Raw genomic sequence first — 22,805 nt, 5'->3', positions numbered from 1 at the left:
GTGATTAGCTGTTTAGGCACTTCTGTATGTTTATCTGGAAGCTTCCTCTCCCTCACTCTTAGCCTCAAGTTTGATAGATGAGCATTAGCGTTAGAGGGTGGGGATTGAAGATGCTGATGGTACACAGCGTTCTCCAAAATCCGAGGTAGCTGGAGACTGAACATTAAGGCTTTTGTGGCCTCACTCGAACATAAGTCTTTTCAACTGGGCGTCAGCTGGTTAACCCAAAAAGCAAAATTAAAGAGTAGCAAAATTTCACCAGGCATATGCTATAAAATCTTGGAAACATGAGTAGGTTTGCCTTTTTTGCCATATCCTATTTATAACACCTACCTAATTGTATGGTTCTTTATCATATACACACATGTGAACTAGAAGACAAACTACCAGCTAGTCACACTCTTTTCCAAAAAGACACATAAACATGATTATGCTGAATCAAATAGAAATCTTTACAGGAATTCAGATTATATCACTCATAAAAGAATTTTATACTTTGGCATTAATGCTTGTACATGTAATACCTTTCAATTAACACCTGTATAGATACAAAATTACAAATTACCTAATTATTTAGAAAAGTTAACAGCCAAATTTGTAAACACAAAAGCAAAGAAACAGAATCCCAGCACTGAGAGAAAGCTTTAACCTCCTCAGCTTACACAAATCCAAAATATCATAGCTCATTAAAGTCGGATTAATAAAACTTTCAAGCTGGACATGAATACGGGAAAACAATGGTCCCAAAGTCTCCATATGGGCAGCATACATTTCTTAAGCAGCTTATAGCAGCATATTTTTAAAGCTACTTACAGATACTAATAATCAAACTCATCAATGTATTATTCTACTTTAGTAGCCTAAAATATAGTATATCTTTATCAAATCTGCTACATAACACTCTGTTAAAGGCATTGAAGTAAACACTACCAAACAAAGCAGATGATTTAGCTGATCCCTTAAAAAAGTTGCATATATCCATAACCAACATAAATTAGAAGAAATCAGTGATATTGCCCTTATTTGTTTCATGTGGAAAAGCCTATATAAAGTGAACAACTGATTTTCTAGCTCACTTTATTATATAACTTGTTATATTCGTCCTCCTGCGTTTTTAGCAGTTCAAAGTGTCTTATCATTAGTCAAATATTTAATTATTTTCTTTCGCTTTGAATTGTAAAATGTTCAGGCTTATGAAGACATCTCTGGTCATTTCCAGTGGGTTTTCATATTAAGCATTCTAATGTTCATTATTTTTAACAGGTTTCTTTACCAAATAGATATTTAGGAAAGTGGTATATGCCTATGTACATGTGTTCTCATTTTTGGGGGTAGTTGAGAATATTTGTCCATTACCAGAATATTTTTTAAAACTTTAACCTTTATTAATATACAATTTATATATAATAGATTCATTTTAGATGTACAGTATGATGAATCTGACAAATACATATACCTATGTAACCACTACCATAGTCAAGAGAGGGAGCATTCAAAAAAAGTTCCCTTGTGTTCACTTGCAAACCATCCTCTCCCCATCCACCTGGCCCCAAGCAGCCACTCATCAGCTTTCTATGATGCAGGATTAATACTGCCTGTTTTAGAATTTAATGAAATGTAATCACACGATATTTTCTATTTGCTGCAAGTAACAGCACATCATTCATTGATTTATATTGCTGACTAGTGTTCCATTTTAAGCACATACCACAATTTGTATATCCATTCCGTAGCTGTTTCTAGTTTTTTTGTTTTTTTGGGGTTTTTTTTTTTTTTTTTTTTTTTGAGATGGAGTCTTGCTCTGTCACCCAGGCTAGAGTGCAGTGGCACCATCTTGGCTCACTGCAACCTCTGCCTCCAGGTTCAAGTGATTCTCCTGCCTCAGCCTCCTGAGTAGCTGGGATTACAGGGGTTTGTCACCACACCTGGCTAATTTGTTTTTCATTTTTAGTAGAGACAGAGTTTCACCATGTTAGCAAGGCTGCTCTCAAACTCCTGGCCTCAAGTGATCTACCCACCTCGGCCTCCCAAAGTGATGGAATTATAGGCATGAGCCACAGCACCCGACCTGCTTCAAGACATGTAATATTGTGACTCAAACTGCTATGAACATTCAAATACTAGTCTCCATGTGGACATGTTTTTCTTTTTCATGGGTGAATATTTAGGAGTGGAATTGCAGGGTCACATATTAAATATTCATAAGAAACTGCCAAACTATTTTCCAACGTGGCTGTATAATTTTACATTCCCACAAGCTCCATAACCTCACCAACATTTGATACTGTCAGTCTTTTTAATAACTTCAATTGGTATTCTCACAGTTTTAATTTGCCAATATTCCTTGATGATCAGTGATGTTGATCAGTTTTTCATGTGCTTACTGGCTTTTAAATATTTCCTTTTGTGACATGATTGTTTAAAATATTTTCCTCATTTTAAATTGTATGTTTTCAATACCTACCTATCTATCTATCTGTCTGTCTGTCTGTCTATCATCTATCAGAAATGTTCTCCTAGTCTGTGGCATGGCTTTTTACTAACATTTTCCCAAGAGATTTCCGATTTTGATGAAAATTTTGTGGTTTGGGTATTTAAGAAATCTTTTTCTATCTCAAGATTAAAGGATATAACCTTATTTTTTTTTTATGTTTCATAGTTTTAGTGTTTATGTTAAGCCTATTATCCATATAGAGTTAATTTTATGCATGAGGTTAGTAAAGATTTATTTTTCCACCAAAAAATATCTCAGTTGTTCTAGCACCATTTGTTGAAAAAACTATATTTCACCTATTTAATTACCTGCCACTTTTGTCAAAAATCAAATAACTGTTTCTGGACATTATTCCATTCACTCATCTATGTCTATACTTATTCCCTAAAAATCCTTTCTTGGTGAGCTTAGATTAATTTAGAAATTTAGGTAGTTTAAGTCTCTAAAATTTACTCATCTTTTTCAAGATTGATTTGGCTATTTTAGGTCCTTTGAAATTCCATATAAATTTTGGCCAGGCGCAGTGGCTCACACCTGTAATCCCAGCACTTTGGGAGGCTGAGGCGGACGGATCATGAGGTCAGGAGATCGAGACAATCCTGGCTAACAGGGTGCTCAAAGAACCATGTATCACAGTACTGAAATTAAAATATAACAGACATGAATCAGGGTTCTGGCTCAAATGTTCAGAAACTAAGTAACTAAGTAACAAATGATAATGATTAGATGAAAGATAAAGTTTCAAAGATAGTCATCAAGTGTGCTGTATCAAATTGTACATCAGTTAACACATTTTGGGTATATAAGCATATGTTGAAAATATTACCAAATGACCAAGTGTCTCTGGAAACTAGGTTTGATTACCTACAGGAACAGTATCAAAGCATGACTCTGTGACTATGTCACAGAACAAGTATATATAAGAACAATGGCTGATCCACAAAAAAGATGACTGGGTAGGCAGGTATTGTGTGCACAACCACATTACATACTTATTCAATGTCTTCTTAGAAACAATCAAAGAAACAAAGGGAAAATTATAAAATCAGTTCATTTTTAATTATTATATCAATAATTATAGTATAAATTATTTAAATAACTATAATTGTATTTAATATTTTACATTGTTGTACTCTTAAAACTATATTAACACTACATTTATTAATTCTCAATTCTAATTGATAAACACTACCTCCACTTTCTTAGCCTTCTAGAAATCCTTTTTAGACTTCATATGCATGGAAGAATTAATCAGATTTTTCATTTCGTCTATGTTAATAAGTCCATACATAAACCTTCTCTTGCTATTTGTTTTGCATTGCATTGCATTGCATTGCATTCCTCCACCTCCTGGGTTCAAACGACTCTCATGCCTCAGCCTCCCAAGTAGCTGGGATTACAGGTACGGGCACAAGCCACCACACCCGGCTGATTTTTGTATTTTTAGTAGAGACAGGGTTTCACCATGTTGGACAGGCTGGTCTCAAACTCCTGACCTCAAGTGATCCGCTGGCCTCGGCCTCCCAAAGTGCTGAGATTACAGACATGAGTCACTGCACTCAGCCTCTTACTATTTTTACATTTTCTCTTTGCTCCTCCATTCCTGCACCCACTCTTCATTTCTCACTGCCCCCGACCACAGGTACCCACCTTACTATATATAATAAATCTCTCTGAAATGAATATGTATCTGAGAAATATTTAGGCTGTTTTCACAGCAATGTTCAAAATATGTAATGTATGGCAAGATACAGGCCAATCTGAATAAGAATAGTGAAACAAAGTGCCCACCACCCCCCACCACGGAGGGAGGCCCAGAGGCAAGTGGGAGGGGCAAGAAGTATTCAAGTACTTCAGTGTTTAACAACTAGTAAGGGTGTACTGATAAATGAAAAGTTGAAATCAATAGCTGCTTTGCATGTATGTACCTGACTATATAGATCCTTCTTTACCGTTTGCAAATTAAATATTATGTTTATATTACTGTAAGTATTTATATCTGTTGTAGACAGGTCTATTTTTACAGGTATATATGTCGACTTCACATTTTTTACATAGTATCCCAATGTATGCATTCACATCTCCCATGAGTTCATTCACTATTAACTGAGCACCTTTACTGAATTAAGCGGTAGTGCTGTGGCAGTGGTGATGAAGAATGGGCAAGGCTGTTCACTTACTGGTGGAACCCAGGGCTACATTAGGACTTTAGGTCTTCATGGGCATTTTTGTCTTCATGGGCCCTCTCCTCCATGAAAAAATATTTAAAGTTATATTTTTTTACTCTATTCTATTAACTGAAAACCATGTGTTTTTTTGTGCTTTTAAAATAAATCAGAAGATTATAGTGAGGTTCTATAAGTATTGTGGTCCCTAGACACTGTACCTACTATACCTAGTGGTAAGTCACCCCTGCAAAGATCCCTCTCTTACACAACTACAGTGCCACAATGAACAGAGAGCAAACAGAACTAATTCTTCAGGGAGTAAATCCATTACATGAGTAAAGGACACCACTTTACAAGATGATGAAACAAGAGAGTAAGTACAAACCTACTATGGAAATATCCTCTTCTAATGAAAAAAGGAAATAAATTCTTCAAGTTGCCTTTGCATTGTGAATGAAATAATATGGGTGTCTGACAGTGATAAACCAGAAGCTGTCAGATTAAAAATCTCAAGCTATGTTATGCTGTAGATCTGTGACGCATCATAGATGTTAAAAACAAATCAAGATATAGTATTTCTCTAACCGCTTGCTAGAATGAATGGGACAACTTTTATGTCCAAAAAGAAAAACCTAAACTGCTTTAATGATTTACCCAAGACCACAATCACCTTTTAATATATATCATTTAAGTAACCAGAAGAATTTCACGTCTGTTAAAGATGCAGCCAAGCATCTAAAGGGGTACATATTTACTCTATTTCGCTAGAGATTCAACACTCATTTTCCTCTTATTAATGGATGGAAAAGCATTTTCCCTGCCAAGGAGGGGTAATTATTTAAAATGTAGATGTGTTGTACTTTACAGTTCTCAGTTGCTCAGCTGGCAGAAGTAATGCCTCTGGAAAGCAAATCAATTATTTACTGAATTCAAGGTGGCAAGTCTGTTTATGTCAGGCTTATTGCACAGAATTGAGGATTTCTTCCTTATGCTTCTAATAGACAGTTTGATAAATAAGAATATTCCTTTTTTGTTGTCCAAAAATATAATAGTATACTAATCTATTGTTCTGATTACATAAAAATGTCATTTCCATGTGGTCCTTTTTTTATTTTCCAAGCTGGAGTACAGTGGCACCATCTCGGCAACCTCTGCCTCCTGGCTCAAGCGATTCTCCTGCCTTAGCCTCCCCAGTAGCTGGGATTACAGGCATGTGCCACTACACCCAGCTAATTTTTTTATTTTTAGTAGAGATGAGGTTTCACCATGCTGGTCAGGCTGGTCTCGAACTCCTGACCTCAAGTAATCCGCCCACCTTGGCCTCCCAAAGTGCTGGGATTATTGGGATGAGCCACCGCTTCCAGGTAAAAATACCTCCAGGTATTTTTAATTAGTATCTATTACATATTTCAGTTTTAGTTACCTGTGATATGTATCTGCAGATATTATAATTTGCAATCATGGATCACTCCCACAATACAGAGATGGAGACAATTCTTATTCAAACCACAATTTAGACATAAGTTGATTTTATTCGACAAATGAATAACAACATTGAATAGATGTTTTAATTTTGCCCTGCTATATTTTTTCCATGATTACAATTATGAAACAATCCAATGGAATTATTATAATTATTCAATATACATTTACTCAGTATCAAGTATGTGAAAGCTACTCGGCTAATACTTGGGGACAAAGTATCAACAAAAGCTTACCTCTAACAGAGAACACATTGAAAAGATACTCTGATGGATGTAAATAATTTTAAAACTAGGATGAAGGTGATTGATAATAATGAAAACAGAAACAACTAATATTTATTGAGGTTACTCTATTTGTTAGATTTTTTTTTTTTTTTTTTTTTTTTTTTTTTTTGAGACGGAGTCTCGCTCTGTCGCCCAGGCTGGAGTGCAGTGGCCGGATCTCAGCTCACTGCAAGCTCCGCCTCCCAGGTTCACGCCATTCTCCTGCCTCAGCCTCCCGAGTAGCTGGGACTACAGGCGCCCGCCACCTCGTCCGGCTAGTTTTTTGTATTTTTTTTTTTTAGTAGAGACGGGGTTTCACCGTGTTAGCCAGGATGGTCTCGATCTCCTGACCTCGTGATCCACCCGTCTCGGCCTCCCAAAGTGCTGGGATTACAGGCTTGAGCCACCGCGCCCGGCCTTTATTTTCTTTTTTTTTTAGACAGGGTCTTGCTCTGTCACCCAGGCTGGAGCGCAGTGGCGCGATCTCAGCTCAATGCAAACTTCTGCCTCCCAGGCTTAAGCAATCCTCCTGCCTCAGCCTCCCAAGTAGCTAGACCTACAGGCATGCACCACTACACCCAGCTAATTTTTGTATTTTTTGTAGAGACAGAGTTTCACCATGTTACCTAGGCTGGTCTCTAACTCCTGAGCTCAAGCTATCCACCTGCCTTGGCCTCCCAAAGTATTGGGATTAAAGGTGTGAGCCAGTGCAGCTGGCCAGATTTATTTTAGATACCATTACTAGCCCCCATTTTATTGATTAGGAAACTGAGGCATTGAGTGTGACAAGCAGATTAACTACCTTGCCCAATTAGGTGACAAGGTGAAGGAGGAAGGGGAACATGACATTTTATGTAGACTCAGGGAAGACTTCTTAGATGACATTTAAGATAGGAATCAGTGTAAGAGTTAGCCAGGCCAAAGAAGATTCCAGCCGGGCGTGGTGGCTCACGCCTGTAATCCTAGTACTTTGGGAAGCCGAGGTGGGCAGATTGCCTGAGCTCAGGAGTTTGAGACCAGCCTGTGCAACATGGTGAAATGCCATCTCTACCAAAAATACAAAAAATTAGCAGGATGTGGTGGCACGTGCCTGTAATCCCAGATACTCAGGAGCTTGAGGCAGGAAAATCACTTGAACCCGGGAGGTGGAGGTTGCAGTGAGCTGAGATTGTACCACTGCACTCCAGCCTAGGCAACAGAGCAAGGCTCCATCTCAACAAAATAAAAATAAAAAACAAACAAAGTTTGTTAAATTTTTTTTAAAGTTCCTTGGAAAATGTTATTCACTTTGTCCCTGAGAGCAACAAATTTACACTGTCCATATTGAATCTGCCCAGATCTAAGCATGGGGATCAATCTAGTACTTCTAAACAAATCATAAATGCTGCCACTAAAATATTTGTTTTAATTCTGGCCTCAAAGTCACAGCTAATAAATAAGAATGGGAATTTAAAAATTGAAAAATAAACTGAATGCAGCTGCTGAACTAGAAGTTTCACAGATCTATTTAATAGCATCACTTCATGTCTTTTCTGAATAGGTCCCATACAAGACAGAAATGTATGCCACCCAGTCCACCAACCTACATGGTCTCCTAAATTCATTTTGCAGTGTTATTCCATCATGTACATTTTATAGTATTTTTAATGTTTCTCAGGAAGTGGCTGTGGGCCTGGTTTGTTCTTGGATTTTGTTGTCCAGGACATGTTTATAGTACTGTCATCTAAAAATATGTCTCTCTTTTAAAAAAACTAAAAGGGCTGGGCGCAGTGGCTCAGGTCTGTAATCCCAACACTTTGGGAGGCCGAGGCAGGCGGATTACCTGAGGTCAGGAGTTCAAGGCCAGCCTAGCCAACATGGCAAAACCCCATCTCTCCTAAAAATAATGCAAAAATTAGCTGGGTGCAGTGGCACACACCTGTAATCCCAGCTACTCGGGAGGCTGGGGCAGGAGAATCGCTTGAACCTGGGAGGCAGATTGTGGTGAGCCGGGATCACACCACTGCACTCCAGCCTGGGCGACAGAGCAAGACTCTGTCTCAAAAAATGAATGAATGAATGAATGAATGAATGAACGAACGAATGGAGGGAGACTAAAAGGAATTTATTTATATTCTTAAATGTAACAGTGACAAACACAGGTAAACTGGTTTGAGTAAGATCAGCTTTAAAAACAAAAATCACGCAATCAACTTTTTGGCATGCTTTGTTTGTTGTACATAAACTTCCCTAAACTAGTAAGAAGTATTCTAACAAGCAATACTGTTATTATTAGCCATATTACATGCCCCATGAAAATGCCTTTAACCAAATTAGAGAATTATTAGATGGTTAAAACTTCCTAATATAAATTTAAAAACATATATGCTTACATGTACGGGTAAAGAAGGACTGGAGTATGTCATTGGAGGATCTATTAGTTATATTTTCGAAAAAGCCAATTTAAATTAAAAACGTTACTACTGCATTAAGGCCTATTGAAATTACGTGTCTTTGTACAAAATGCCAATTAATAAAAGTTCAGAACCTAACAAACATAATTCAGCCAGTGTGCAGAGAACCACCTCAATTTACTTAATTTTTTATTTTTTATTTTTCCAGGCAGGCTCTTACTCTGTAACCCGGGCTAGAGTGCAATTGTGGGATCAGAGCTCACTGCAGCCTTAACTTCTTGGTTCAAGCAAGTCTTCCATCTCAGCCTCCCAATTAAGTAGCTGGGACTACAGGCATGCGCCACTGTGCCCAGCTAATTTAAAACAATTTTTTTTTAGAGACAGGATCTTGGTATGTTGCCCAGGCTGGTCTCAAACTCCTGGCCTCGAGTGTTGGTCCCCGCATCTTAGCCTCCTGGGTCACTGGGATTACGGGCAATGTGCCCAGCTCCAACCTCATTTTATAATGCTGCATTTCTGAATCACATTAGTAAATTTATGATTTACTAGTGGGGAGGACTTAAATGAAGAGTGCTAGAAAACACATCATTTTATCTCACAAAAACATTTTTTAAACTATAAGACAAATAATAATTTAAGGGAAAAAACCCAGCTACTGAGGTATCTATGCATTTACAAATAGCAGTGCAGTTTCCTCACTAAAACATGTCCTCTATGAGTGTGTGTGTATATGTATGTATACCAATCAAAAGGGTTAGAAGAGTAAATATGAACCAGAAACTAGCAAAGCAAAATAAAATGTCACCTAATGATACAAGCTGATTAATGGTTAGAAGCCATGGCTAACCCCAATGACTTTTTGTACGAAGCTGGGTAGCTACTGACTAGCACTTGCTAATTAAAAAAAGAAAGAAAAAAATCCAGACTTCCAAATCATTGAGAATTGAGCATTTTCTGCATCCTTGCTCATAATCAAGTAATCAGTCAATATTCAGAACAGCAAAAATACTCAAAGCTGAAAGTAAATAATTAAGATGAATTGTAAGTAATTGCTTACCAGCTACTATAAAGCATTGTGCAAACCAATTGTATGAGTGGCTGCTGAGTTATAAACCCTCCACTGAATAGAGATATCTAAACAGGTATGAAGGATTTATAAAATGTTGCAGAAATGAGGACACATTGAAAAACATATCTGTGCACAACAAACTAATGAGTCCACTATACAGACTATGGTTCACAACCTATTTCAAATGTGCCATATTTTTCTTGCCTGTTTTACTCAAATAATATTTATGGTGCCAGGCACTGAATCATTATTTTCTAATTGAATATCTTTTAGGTCCCAGCTTGGAACTGATTTCTTTTTGAAGAACTATCTCCAGTACCTCAAAACCAGGCTAATACTTATCTGCTAGCATGCTGTCCTTACTCCACAAAGGGTTTTCCTTCCTTAAGACCCTATTTGTGCATTTGCAACTAACCAGCAAACAGACTCTATGCATAGGGACTGTCTCTTATTGAGTGAATCACCAAGACTTAGCCAGACAAGGTGAATAGAGTTACTAGTGAAAGAGGCATCTTCCAATGTGTTAGGTGAAATCACAGGTGAAATCACACCAGCAAGCTTCAACCTTTTTAATAAAAGGTTCTAAAACATTTTTGTAGTGTGGATCCTTTTAGCAATATGATGAAGCCTAAGAACCACTTTCTCAGAATGAAATTAAAACACAAAATAAAATACTTAAGATTTAAAAAAAAATTAAAATATAAGTAGTATAAGTGCTTTCTTGTTAATGTATTAAATTATAGGCTCTATCATAATTTTGAAGCATAAGCAATATTTAGAGAATTATATATAAATGTGAAATGATATAAAAATAACCATTATTTTCATCACTCACAAGTTTACAGGTACAGTTAACTAATTAGCATCTCCATATGGGAATATTTCCAATGATACTAACAGGCTTCATAGATTGCTATATGAAACAATTATGTAATACCAGAACAAGGAAACTATACACCATGAACCATTTCAAAGTGAATAAATTCCAGAAGAACTTTAGTCGACTCTCATCAAAATTTCTATAGAAAAATAAGGAAAGGATCGGGCGCAGTGGCTCATGCCTGTAATCCCAGCACTTTGGGAGACTAAGGCAGGTGGATCATGAGGTCAAGAGATCGAGACCATACTAGCCAACATCGTGAAACCCTGTCTCTACAAAGAACACACACACACACACACACACACACACAAAAATAGCTGGGTGTGGTACACGCCTGTAGTCCCAGCTACTCAGGCGGCTGAGGCAGAAGGATCGCTTGAACCTGGAAGACGGAGGTTGCAGTGAGCTGAGATCGTGCCACTGCACTCCAGCCTGGCAACAGAGTGATACCCCATCTCAAAAACAGAAAGAAAGAAAGAAAGAGAGAAGAGAGAGAGAGAGAGAGAGAGAGAGAGAGAGAGAGAGAGAGAGAGAGGAAAGGAGGGAGGGAGGGAGGGAGGGAGGGAGGGAGGAAGAAAGAAGGGAAGGAAGGAAGGAAGGAAGGAAGGAAGGAAGGAAGGAAGGAAGGAAGGAAGGAAGGAAGGAAGGAAGGAAGGAAGGAAGGAAGGAAAAAAGTATTAAAAAGTACTGAACTGAACTATCACTTTCATTGTCAAAATAGAGACTACCATGCCTAATACAATGCCATATATACACAGTGGGGAACAGTTCAAAATAATTCACTAAGTTTCCTATTACTCTGAGTCACCATGCCAAGCACTAGAGACACAAAGATTAATGACATCTGATCTCTTTGTAGGAGGAACAGAGAAGTTAGCAAGGGAAACAAATGTTTAAACAAATGATTGTCACAAAATAAATTACATCATAGAGTTATAAACCTAGTGTCCCAGCAACACAGAAGAACAGGTATAAATATTGCTATTTTTAACCTTATTGTATAAACACAAATATGAGAGGTCACAGAAATCAAATGGCAAATGTAGATCAAAATTATGAAACCATTTTATGATAGCAAATTAATTGTGGATGACGATAAGAGACGACTGCAACACTCTTTATATTATATGTTCTTCTTAGAATGCAAAGTCATAGGAAGAAAATATAGCTGCCAGTGTCAGAAGCACTATAGGGTTATATGAAATATACAGTAACACAAAGGAGATTTGACATAACAGATGGAATATCAATATGAGTCATACTGGTTATTCCAAGTGGACTGCTACAAGTGACATAACTTCCAGGCTGTTTTTTCACATTTAACTTAATTCCTGCAACACTCAGAGAATTTCAATAAATCTTGCCTTTATTAATTAAATCAATCCTACTGATTACCAATCACTATAAAAATCCTGTTCCCTTAATCAAAGATGACTTATTAAGAGATTAGAGGGTAGATTATTCAAAGTGCTTTATAAAATAGTATCTCTATATAATGATAATCTCTTACTATCATTCTTTATTTGAAAAGATGAAAAGAAGGGGAAAAGGATTGGCTTTTCCCATCAATTTTCAGTGATATAATCATTTCTGAAAACTAAGATTAAAAATAGCATGCTCCTTAGATACATCAACCAAATGGATAAGATCTGAAAAGACTGCAAGTTTATAATGACTATACCAGCTCTGAAAACGAGAGCAGTTTTATTTACGAAGTATTTTTAAAATACAGACTGAGCATTCCTAATCTGAAAAACCAAAATCCTCACAAAAATTTATATTCTTCTTATAACGCAAACCAAAATGCTCTAAATGCTCCAAAACTGGAGCACTGACATGATGCCACAACTGGAGAATCCACACCTGACCTCATCTACAAAGTCTCAGTTAAAATGCAGTCAAAACTATGTTTCATGCACAAATCACTTAAAATATTGTATAAAATCACCTTCAGGCTGTGTGTATAGGGTATACATGAAACAAATAAAATTTTGTGTTTAGACTTGGGTTCCACTGAAGATAACTCATTATACATGCAAATATTCAAAAAAAAAATCTAAAGTCAGAAAGACTTCTGGCCCAAGCATTTCAGATATAAAGTATTCAACCTGTAACTTGTTTCCTACCACTGGAAGTATTACACCAACTCCTTACTGTGAAAATTGGTCATTTAAAACAAAAAGAGAGAGAGCGAATTAGGCATTTATACCACTTTTGATATACAGGAGAAATGGTGTTTACTCCTGGCTGATGACAGAAAACATTTTCTATAGAAGAGTAACAGCCAACAAATGCAGAGACCAGGACAGAATTAACAAAACCCACCATTCTACAACCTTCAATGTAACAAAATTATTAATTTAAAAGTTGCATCAGAAATAATGTCAAAATGACATACTGTAGAGTACTTGCTAATATCCATAAGAAAAACCTATTTCCAATTATGTAGATACTTGATAGTCATTACCTTACTCCTGTGATCAAATATAGCACCACAAACAGGGAGACAACCTAAAATAATGTGTCTCCTATTGGGATGAAATGATGTAGACAGCAATACTTACAACGTTTAGAAACAAACAAACACACACAAACTCCTTAGCCTGAATGGGTTTATACCTCTAGACTTAACTTCCAGTTAAACAGATAGATATCCAGGGAACAGAGAAATACAAAAACATTATCATAATGAAAAAAATCTGGCCAAGCATGGTGGCAATACTTTGGGAGGCTAAGGCAGGAGAATTGCTTGAGGCCAGGAGTTCAGGATCAGCCTGGGCAGCATAGTGAGACTTTGTCTTTATCTTCTTTTAAAAAATAGTAAAATTATATAAAAATTTAAAAATCTTGCAAATGCAGAATTTAAATAAGACAATTACTCTGGATATTGTGAAAAGAAAATTAAGAGTACAAATCCTATGCTATATTAAAAGGAACTAAAAAGATGTAACAAAATGTAAGGAGTAAACCTTAAGAAGAAACAGAAAAAGAGCACCACTAAAAAAATAAACGAGAAAATTAAATTAGCTTACAAAGTGTTGTAAGTTACACAGAAACTTCAAGTTGCAAAAAAGACACTGCTCGTATGTATTAATATTCTAGTTTGGAATACTGAAGTTCTTGGAGTAATTATAAACAGAAATCAATGTAACTCAACAGCATTGCCTACATGGCTGCTGTTTAATAGCTACTTTATTGAGAACAAAACTAATTTTAGCGGGATTTTAGAGGGGTAGTAAATTTTTATTATAAATTCACTTATTCAATATAATGGCTTAATAACTTTTCTGATATACACTGATACATGAAGAAAAGTCACATTCCATATTCCATATTTGGCTGGAAAACTCATTGTATAAATGGTCTACAAAAAAAAAAAAAAACAGAGCGAGAACTTACCACTTGTATTAAAAGCCATGCAGCACACTGGCTTCTCATGGGCAGGGAAGTGGGCCACAATGCCATCACTGTCAGAATCCTCACTCACAAGCACCTCCACAAAAGAAATAAAGACAAATGGAGGTAAATATTTTCTCACCAATAATCAAGCTTGAAGACTGTAAGAAGGTACATCACAATACCACTGACCAAATAACATGTTTCCACTCTAGTAGATTATTCTTGCCAATATAAGGAGAGAATTCCACTTTAGAATTGAGGAAGAGATATAACATGCCCCCAAGCACATCAGTCATATAAACTCTGAAAAGAGTCAGCAGACTTGACTGTAGATGAAACAATTACTTCTTCAAGTATAGGTTCAGAGGAAGGAAAAAAAGAGATACAATCAACTATTTTCAATTCTTTACAAAATGTAATCACTTAGAGCTTTATCCAAGGACAGGAAATACAGGTCTTACTGTGTTATGGGATCTGCTGGAAAATCACAATTTTTTGCCCATTATTGAAATATAAGAACAGGGGGAAAACAACATAATTTGTTAACCATAAACAAACAGGTGTATAGAGAAATCATCCAGTAACATTTTCATACTATAGAATGAAAGTTGTGTTCTTCAACTCCTAGTTTATAGAAAGAAATAGAACATATTTGAAACGACTATCAAATCATAAAAGCAGAGGTACATTAGAATAGGTACCTCTGTATCTCAAATGGAGTTTCTTTACTCCTCTTTTTAAGGCTATACTGAAATATAATTTACATTCCATATAATTTCCCATTGTAAGTTCAAAAACTTTTTAAAAATTATTTTACTTATCTAATATTTCAGAAAGCAAACCTATTACACCAATTTTGGATCATAGTATTTAGACACAGAGAAATTTGATTTTAAGTAACCTTGGACGTTGTCCTACAATGGCGATGCTATTTTTTTTCTTTCAAAAATACATGTTAGACTAAAGTCCTACTATGTGTAAAATACTCTGCTAAGAGCTCAGACTATAAACCAAAAGTTATTCCTGCCCTGAAAGATACACAGTAAATGACTAGAACAGTTATTTTATCAGTTACAACATATTTGCAAATATAGCCCCAAAAAAAATCTACTTAAGCACCAAGATTTGTGTGTGTGAAATTTGTGTGTGTGAAAGCTTTACAAAGATACAACTCGCATACCATAAAAGCTACCCATTTTAACTTTACAGTTCAATCATGCTATACAGTATCAAAACCATCACAACAAGCCACCATAAAAATGTCTGGAACGTTATCCTCGCCGATCTTTATGCCTTATTGCTCTAGCTAGAACCTCCAATTCAATCTAGCTACAAATACATTGATTATATTGATCTTTTCAAATAACCAATTTTAGACTTTTCCAATATTTCACTGTTTGCTGTTCTATCAACTTCTATCCAGATCTTTATTATCTGCTTCATTTGTCTTACATTGGTTATAATTTGCTCTTCTTTTTATCATCTTTTAAGGGAAACACTTAGATTATTAATTTCAGGCCATTTTCTTTTCCTAATATAAGCATTTAAAGCTATAAATTTTCTTCCATATAATACCATAGTTTAGGTATACTCCATAAATTTTTATATGTTGTTTTCATTTTCATTCAATTCAAAATATTTTCTAATGTCCCTAAGCGTCTTTCTTTGACCCATGAGTTATTTACAAGTGCGTTTTATTTCCAAATATTCGGGATTCCCCAAATTGAATTTTGTTATTGATTTCCATTGTCCTTAGAGAAATACTCTGCATGAGTTTAATCCTTTTAAAGTTATTAAGATTTGTTTCATGGCCAAGCATCTGTTCTATCATGTACAATGAATGTCCCAGATGTTTTTGAAAATAATGTGCATTCTGCAGTTTGGGGTGGTCAAGTTAGCAAATAGTGTTAAACATGTCTTCTAAGTCTTTTCTAATTTTCTATCTAATTGTTCTATCAATTATTTTTTAATAGAGAAATAGTCGTACATGTTTACTAACATGCATGGGGAAAATTACAGAGTGCTTACGCCTATCAACTAATGAGGAATAAATTATTGAAATCTTGAGCTGTAATATAGAGCTAAAATTGGGACAGACACGGTGGCTCACGCCTGTAATCTCAGCATTTTGGGAGGCTGAGGCGGGAAGATCATGAGGTCAGGAGTTTGAGACCAGCCTGGCCAACATGGTGAAACCCTGTCTCTACTAAAAATACAAAAATCAGTCAGGCCTGGTGGCGCATGCCTGTAATCCCACTTACTCAGGAGGCTGAGGCAGGACAATCGCTTGAACCTAGGAGGCGGAGGTTGCAGTGAGCCGAGATCGCACCATTGTACTCCAGCCTGGGAAACAGAGTGAGACTGTCTCAAAAAAAAAAAAACAAAAAACAAACAAACCAAAAAAAAACAGAGCTACAATTTCTTCTTTCAATTTTGTTAGATTTTGTTCAATGTTTTTAGGGGCTGTGTTGTTAGGTATTTATATGCTAATAATTGTTTTATTAATTGTACATATTAATAGTGTTTTTCCAGAACAAGTATCACTAAGAAAAAAAAAAGAAAAAAGAATTTTTATCTGTGCTGTGTATTAACAATTGTTTTATTATATTGACCCTTTATTGTGAATGAAATGTCTCTCTTTTACTCTAGTAGTACTTCTTGATGTAAAGTCTTTAATATTACCATGGCCACTCTAATTCTATTATGGTTATTGTTTACATGACATATTTTTAAAATTTCAACTTTCAGATACAAGGGGTGCATGTGCAGGTTTGTTACATGGGTATATTGCACCCAGGTAGTGAGCATAGTACCCAGTAGGAACCCATACTCCTACTTCTTCTCTCCCCATTCAAGTAGTCCGCAGTGTCTGTTAATAGTTTCCATGTTTATGTCCATGTGTGGTCAATGTTTAGCTCCCACTTGTAAGTGAGAACATGGGGTATTTGGTTTTTCACTTCTCCATTAATTTGCTTAAGATTTTGGCTTCCAGCTCCATACACGTTGCTGTAAAAGACGTGATTTCATTCTTTTTATGACTGTGTAGTATTCATGGTGTATGTATAACACATTTCCTTTATTCAATCCACTGCTGGTGGGGAGTTAGGCTGATTCCATATCTTTGCTATTGTTAACAGCATGGTGATTAATATACAAGTACATGTCTCTTTTCGGTAGAGCCATTTATTTTCCTGTGGGTATATACCCATTAGTGGGATTGCTGGGTCAAATGGTAGCTCTGTTTAAGTTCTTTGAGAAGTCTCCAAACTGCTTTCCACGGTGGCTGAACTAATTCAGACACCCACCAGCAGTGTATACGTGTTCCCTTTTCTCCACAGCCCCACCAGCATCTGTTGTTGTTGTTGTTGTTGTTGTTGTTGCTGCTGCTGTTGTTTGAGATGGAGTCTTGCTCTGTCGCCCAGGCTGGAGTACAGTGGCATGATCTCGGCTCACTGCAACCTCTGCCTCCCGGGTTCAAACGATTCTCCTGCCTCAGCCTCCCAAGTAGCTGGGACTATGGGCACCTGCCACCATGCCCAGCTAATTTTTTGTGTTTTTAGTAGAGATGGGATTTCACTGTGTTAGCCAGGATGGTCTCGATCTCCTGACCTCGTGATCTGCCTGCCTTGGCCTCCCAAAGTGCTGGGATTACAGGCATGAACCACCAGGCCCAGCTGGTTTTTGACTTTTTAATAACAGCCATTCTGACTGGTGTTAAGATGGCATCTCATGTGGTTTTGATTAGCACTTCCCTGATGGTGAGAGATGATGAGCATTTTTCCATATGTTTGTTGGCCCACACGTATGTCTTCTTTTAACAAGTGTCTGTCTGTGTCCTTTGCCCATTTTTAATGGGGTTATTTGTTCTTTACTTGTTGATTTAAGTTCCTTATAGATGCTGGATATTAGACCTTTATCAGATAAATCATTTGCAAATATTTTCTCCCATTCAGTAGTTGTCTGTCTGCTCTGTTGATAGTTTCTTTTGCTGTGCAGAATCTCTTTAGTTTAATCAGGTGTCACTTGTCAATATTTGTTTTTTGTTGCAATTGCTTTTGGGGACTCAGCCAAAAATTCTTTACCAAAGCAGATGTCAAAAAGGGTATTTCCTAGGTTTTCTACTATGATTTTTACAGTTTGAGGTCTTACATTAAAATTTTTAAAGCACGTGACATATTTTTTACCATCCTTTTATTTTCAAACAAGTGGTCTTTGAATCTGAAGCAATTTGGATCTGACACATTTATCATTAACATATTGTTGCTATAATTGGATTTTAAGTTTGCCATTTTGCTATGTATGTTTATATGTCTTAGGTGTTTGTTGTTCCTCCAGTCTTCTTCTTCTGTGTTTAGAAAATATTTTTAGCATTAATATTTTAAGTCCTCTGTTACTTTTTCTGAGTAATTTCTTAGTGGTAGTTGGAGGGACTACAATATGCATATTAACTTATCATCTATTTCAGGTTAATACTGATTAAATTCCAGTAAAATACAGCTCATTGATTGACTATACCTGCATCTGCTACCTACTCCTTTGATTTATCATCTTCCTATTGTATTACCAATTTAAAAATAACTTCTCATTATTTCCTCAAAAAAAAAAAAACAGGAAAAAGCCTTCCCCTGTGAAAGCCAATTTTAAAAATTAGAAGTGAGCAATCCCAGCAATTTGGGAGGCCGAGGTGAGTGGATCAGGAGCTCAAGAGAGCGAGACCATCCTGGCCAACACGGTGAAATCTCGTCTCCACTAAAAATACAAAAATTAGCTGGGCATGGTGGCGCACACCTGTAGTCCCAGATACTTGCGAGGCTGAGGCCGGAGAATCGCTTGAACCCGGGAGGCGGAGGTTGCAGTGAACTGAGATTGCACCACTGCACCACTCCAACCTGGCAACAGAGTGAGACTTCGTTTCAAGAAAGAAAAAATTAGAAGTGTTACACCTGATGCACAGATATCAATGAAAGGATACAAGAAACATGAAAAAGCAAGGAAATACGACACCTCCAAAGAAACACAATTCTCCAACAATAGGTTTTAACCTCCCTAAAAAATGTATAAAATGCCTGAAAAAGAATTCAAAAATACTGATATTAAAGAAACCCAGTGAGATACAAGCAGACACAGACAACATTTACAAAGAAATAAGAAAAATGATTCAGGATATGAAAAAGAAATTCACCAAAGAGATAGATTTCATAAGAAAGAACCAAACAGAAATCCTGAAACTGAATAACTCAATGAATGACATAAAAATACAAGTGAGGTTGGGCACGGTGGCTCACGCCTGTAATCCCAGCACTTTGGGAGGCCGGGGTGAGTGAACCACGAGGTCAGGAGATCAAGACCATCCTGGCTAACACAGTGAAACCCCGTCTCTACTAAAAAATACACAAAATTAGCTGGGCATGGTGGCGGGCACCTGTAGTCCCAGCTACTCAGGAGGCTGAGGCAGGAGAATAGCATGAATCTGGAAGGCAGAGCTTGCAGTGAGCTGAGATCATGCCACTGCACTGCAGCCTGGGTGACAGAGCAGGACTCCATCTCAAAAAAAAAAAAAGAAACAAATTGAGAAGCTTCAATCATAGACTAGAAAAAACAGAAGAAAGAGATTTCAGTTGACAGACAGGCCTTTCAAACTAATCCAGTCAGATAAAAGAAAAAGAAAAAAGAATGAAGACAGACAGGTTGGGTACAAATGTACACTTAAATAAAAGGAATAAGTTCTAACATTCCATAGTAGAGTGACAATAGTTAACAACAACACATGGTACATTTAAAAACAGTTAGTAGTGAGGACTTGAAACATTCTCTACACATAGAAATGCTAAGTGCTTATGGTGATATATATCCTAATACCCTGATTTGATGATTACACATTCTATGCGAATAACAAAATATCACATGTACCCCAAAAATATGTACAAATATTATGCATCAATTTTTAAAAAATAACCAAATGGCCAATAAGCAAATGAAAAGAGGCTTAACATCACTATTCCTTAGGTAAATGCAAACTAAAACCATGATGAGATACTACTTTACACTCATTAGGATGGTCATTATTTTAAAAAAGAAAAATAAGTAGTGTTGGGGTAAGGATATACAAGAAATTGAGACCCTTATCCATCATTGGACATTCGCTGGTGGGAATGTAAAATGGTCCAGCCACTGTGAAAAATAGTTTGGTAATTCCTCAAAAAATTAAATATAGAATTACCATATGATCCAGCAATTTGATTTTTAGGTACATAACCAAAAGTACTACAAGTAGAGACTCAATTAGAAACATGTATATCAATGTTCACATAAGCATTATTCAAGGTGGCGGGGCACGAGTGCTCATGCTTGTAATCTCAGCACTTTGGGAGACCAAGGCAGGCAGATCACTTGAGGTCAGGAGTTCGAGACCAGTCTAGCCAACATGGCGAAACTGTGTCGCTACAAAAAAATACAAGAATTAGCCGGACATGGTGATAGCTGCCTATAATCCAGCTACTTGGGAGGCTGGGGCAAGAGAATTGCCTGAACCTAGGAGGCAGCAGTTGCAGTGGGCCAGTATCGCGCCACTGCACTCCAGCCTTGGTAGCAGAGTGAGAATCCATCTCAAAAAAAAAAAATTGGCAAAAGGTAGAAGTAAGCCAAATGTCTATCAATTAATAGATAAACAAAATGCAGTATACACATTCAATGGAATATTATGGAGCCTTTAAAAAGTATGAAATTCTGATATATGTTACGACAGGTATTAACCTTGAAAATATTTATGCTAAGTGAAATAAACCAGACACAAAAGGACGAATATTTTAGGACTGCACTATGTGATGCACCTAGAAACAGGCAAATTCAAACACAGAAAGTAGAATGCTGGTTACCAGGGCCTGGGAAACAGAGTACTGGGAAGCTATTGTTTAATGGGCAGAGACTTTCAGTTTCAGATGGTGAAAAAGTTTTGGAAAGGGATAGTACCTGTACTGATAATTACATAACATTACAAATGTACTTAATGCCACTAAAATGTATATTTTATATTGCTAAATAATAATATATTGTTTGCATATACCACATTTTATTTATCCACCCATTCATCAGTTCAGGAATATTTAGATTGTTTCTACTTTTTGGCTATTGCAAACAAATATTCAGAGTTTTATCGTGGATATATATTAGTCATATAACTCTGTTTAACATTCTGGGAAGAACTTTGAAACTCTTTTACAAAGCGAATGCACAATTCTGACCAGCAGGTTAGAAGGGTCCCAATTTCTGCTTATCAGCTACAGGTATATCTTTTTCAAAGAAATGTTTATTCAAATCCATTGCTCATTGAAAATTAGGTAGTCTTTTTATTTTTGAGTTATAAGAGTTCTTTATATATTGTGAATACTGGTACCTTATCAAAAATATGATTTACAAACATTTTCTCCCCTTCTGTGAGTTGTCTTTTCATTTTCTTGATCATGTCCACTGTAGCACAAATTTTGATTTTTAAAGGGTTCAATTTATGTCCCCATTTTTAAAAATATAAAAATATTAAGTATTTCTTACACATACATCGATCACTACACATCAGATGATGTTACAATTTCTAATGCAATCATCAAATATAATCTTATAAATTCATTAAGGATATCTTACATATACCTTTATTTTTACCCATCCCATTGTTGTTCTTTCATTTTTCAAGTTCTAAGCCTTCTTTTATTGTCATTTCCTTGGAAAACTTCTTTTTGCCATTTTTAAGAGTTGATCTGTGAGTGATAGGTTCTCTTAATTTTCCTTTTTTCTAAGAATGCCTTTATTTCCCTTTCATTTCTGAAGTATACTTTCACTACAAATGGAATTTGGGGCTGCCAGTTCATTTATTTCAGTACTTTAAAGATATTGTACCACTTTCTTCAGCTTCCACAGATTCAGCTGGGTAATCTGCTATCTATCATACAGTGCTGGTGGGAATATAAAACAGCACAGGCACTTTGGAAAATAGTTGCACATTTCCTTTCTAAAAGTGCACTTATACAACTCAGTAATACTCTTGGGCATTTACAGAGAAATGAAAACATATCCGCATTAAAAACCTTTACACAAATGATCATGACAGCTTTATTCATAATAGAAAAATGCCAGAAACAATGCAAATGTCCTTCAAGGGGTGAATAATTGAACAAATTGACATATTCGTACAATGGAATACAACAGAGTGATTGAAAAGTACAAACTACGGCCAGGCGCAGTGGCTCACACCTGTAATCCCAGCACTTTGGGAGGCCGAGGTGGGCAGATCACAAGATCATGAGATTGAGACCATCCTGGCTAACATGGTGAAACCCCGTCTCTACTAAAAAATACACAAAATTAGCCAGGTGTGGTGGCGGGCACCTGTAGTCCCAGCTACTCAGGAGGCTGAGGCAGGAGAATGGCATGAACCCAGGAGGCAGAGCTTGCAGTAAGCCAAGATCGTGCCACTGCACTCCAGCCTGGGCGACAGAGTGAGACTCCATCTCAAAAAAAAGAAAAGAAAAGAAAAGAAAAAAAGAACGAATTACATGCTGCAACCTGAATGGACTTCAAAGACAATACATTTAGTGTAAAAAGTCCATCTTAAAATATTACATAATATATGATTCAATTTGCATAACATTGTCAGAGTCATA

General features: G+C 36.5%; 1 protein-coding gene across 9 annotated transcripts in view; it reads right to left on the bottom strand.

Moving 5' to 3' along the window:
* Positions 1-22,805, bottom strand: part of BCAS3 (BCAS3 microtubule associated cell migration factor) — a 707,133-nt gene that overhangs the window by 456,741 nt on the left and 227,587 nt on the right. For all 9 annotated transcript variants that reach the window (XM_050764587.1, XM_050764586.1, XM_050764591.1 and 6 more), the window contains exon 13: positions 14,152-14,245. In XM_050764587.1, the coding sequence (XP_050620544.1) occupies positions 14,152-14,245 (94 nt within the window). The remainder of the gene's footprint in view (positions 1-14,151; positions 14,246-22,805) is intronic.

This window comes from Macaca thibetana, chromosome 16 (assembly GCF_024542745.1).
Source record: "Macaca thibetana thibetana isolate TM-01 chromosome 16, ASM2454274v1, whole genome shotgun sequence".
NCBI classification, from domain to species: domain Eukaryota; kingdom Metazoa; phylum Chordata; class Mammalia; order Primates; family Cercopithecidae; genus Macaca; species Macaca thibetana.
The sequence above is the reverse complement of the archived record's forward strand: the minus strand, read 5'-3'. Positions and strand labels throughout refer to the sequence as shown.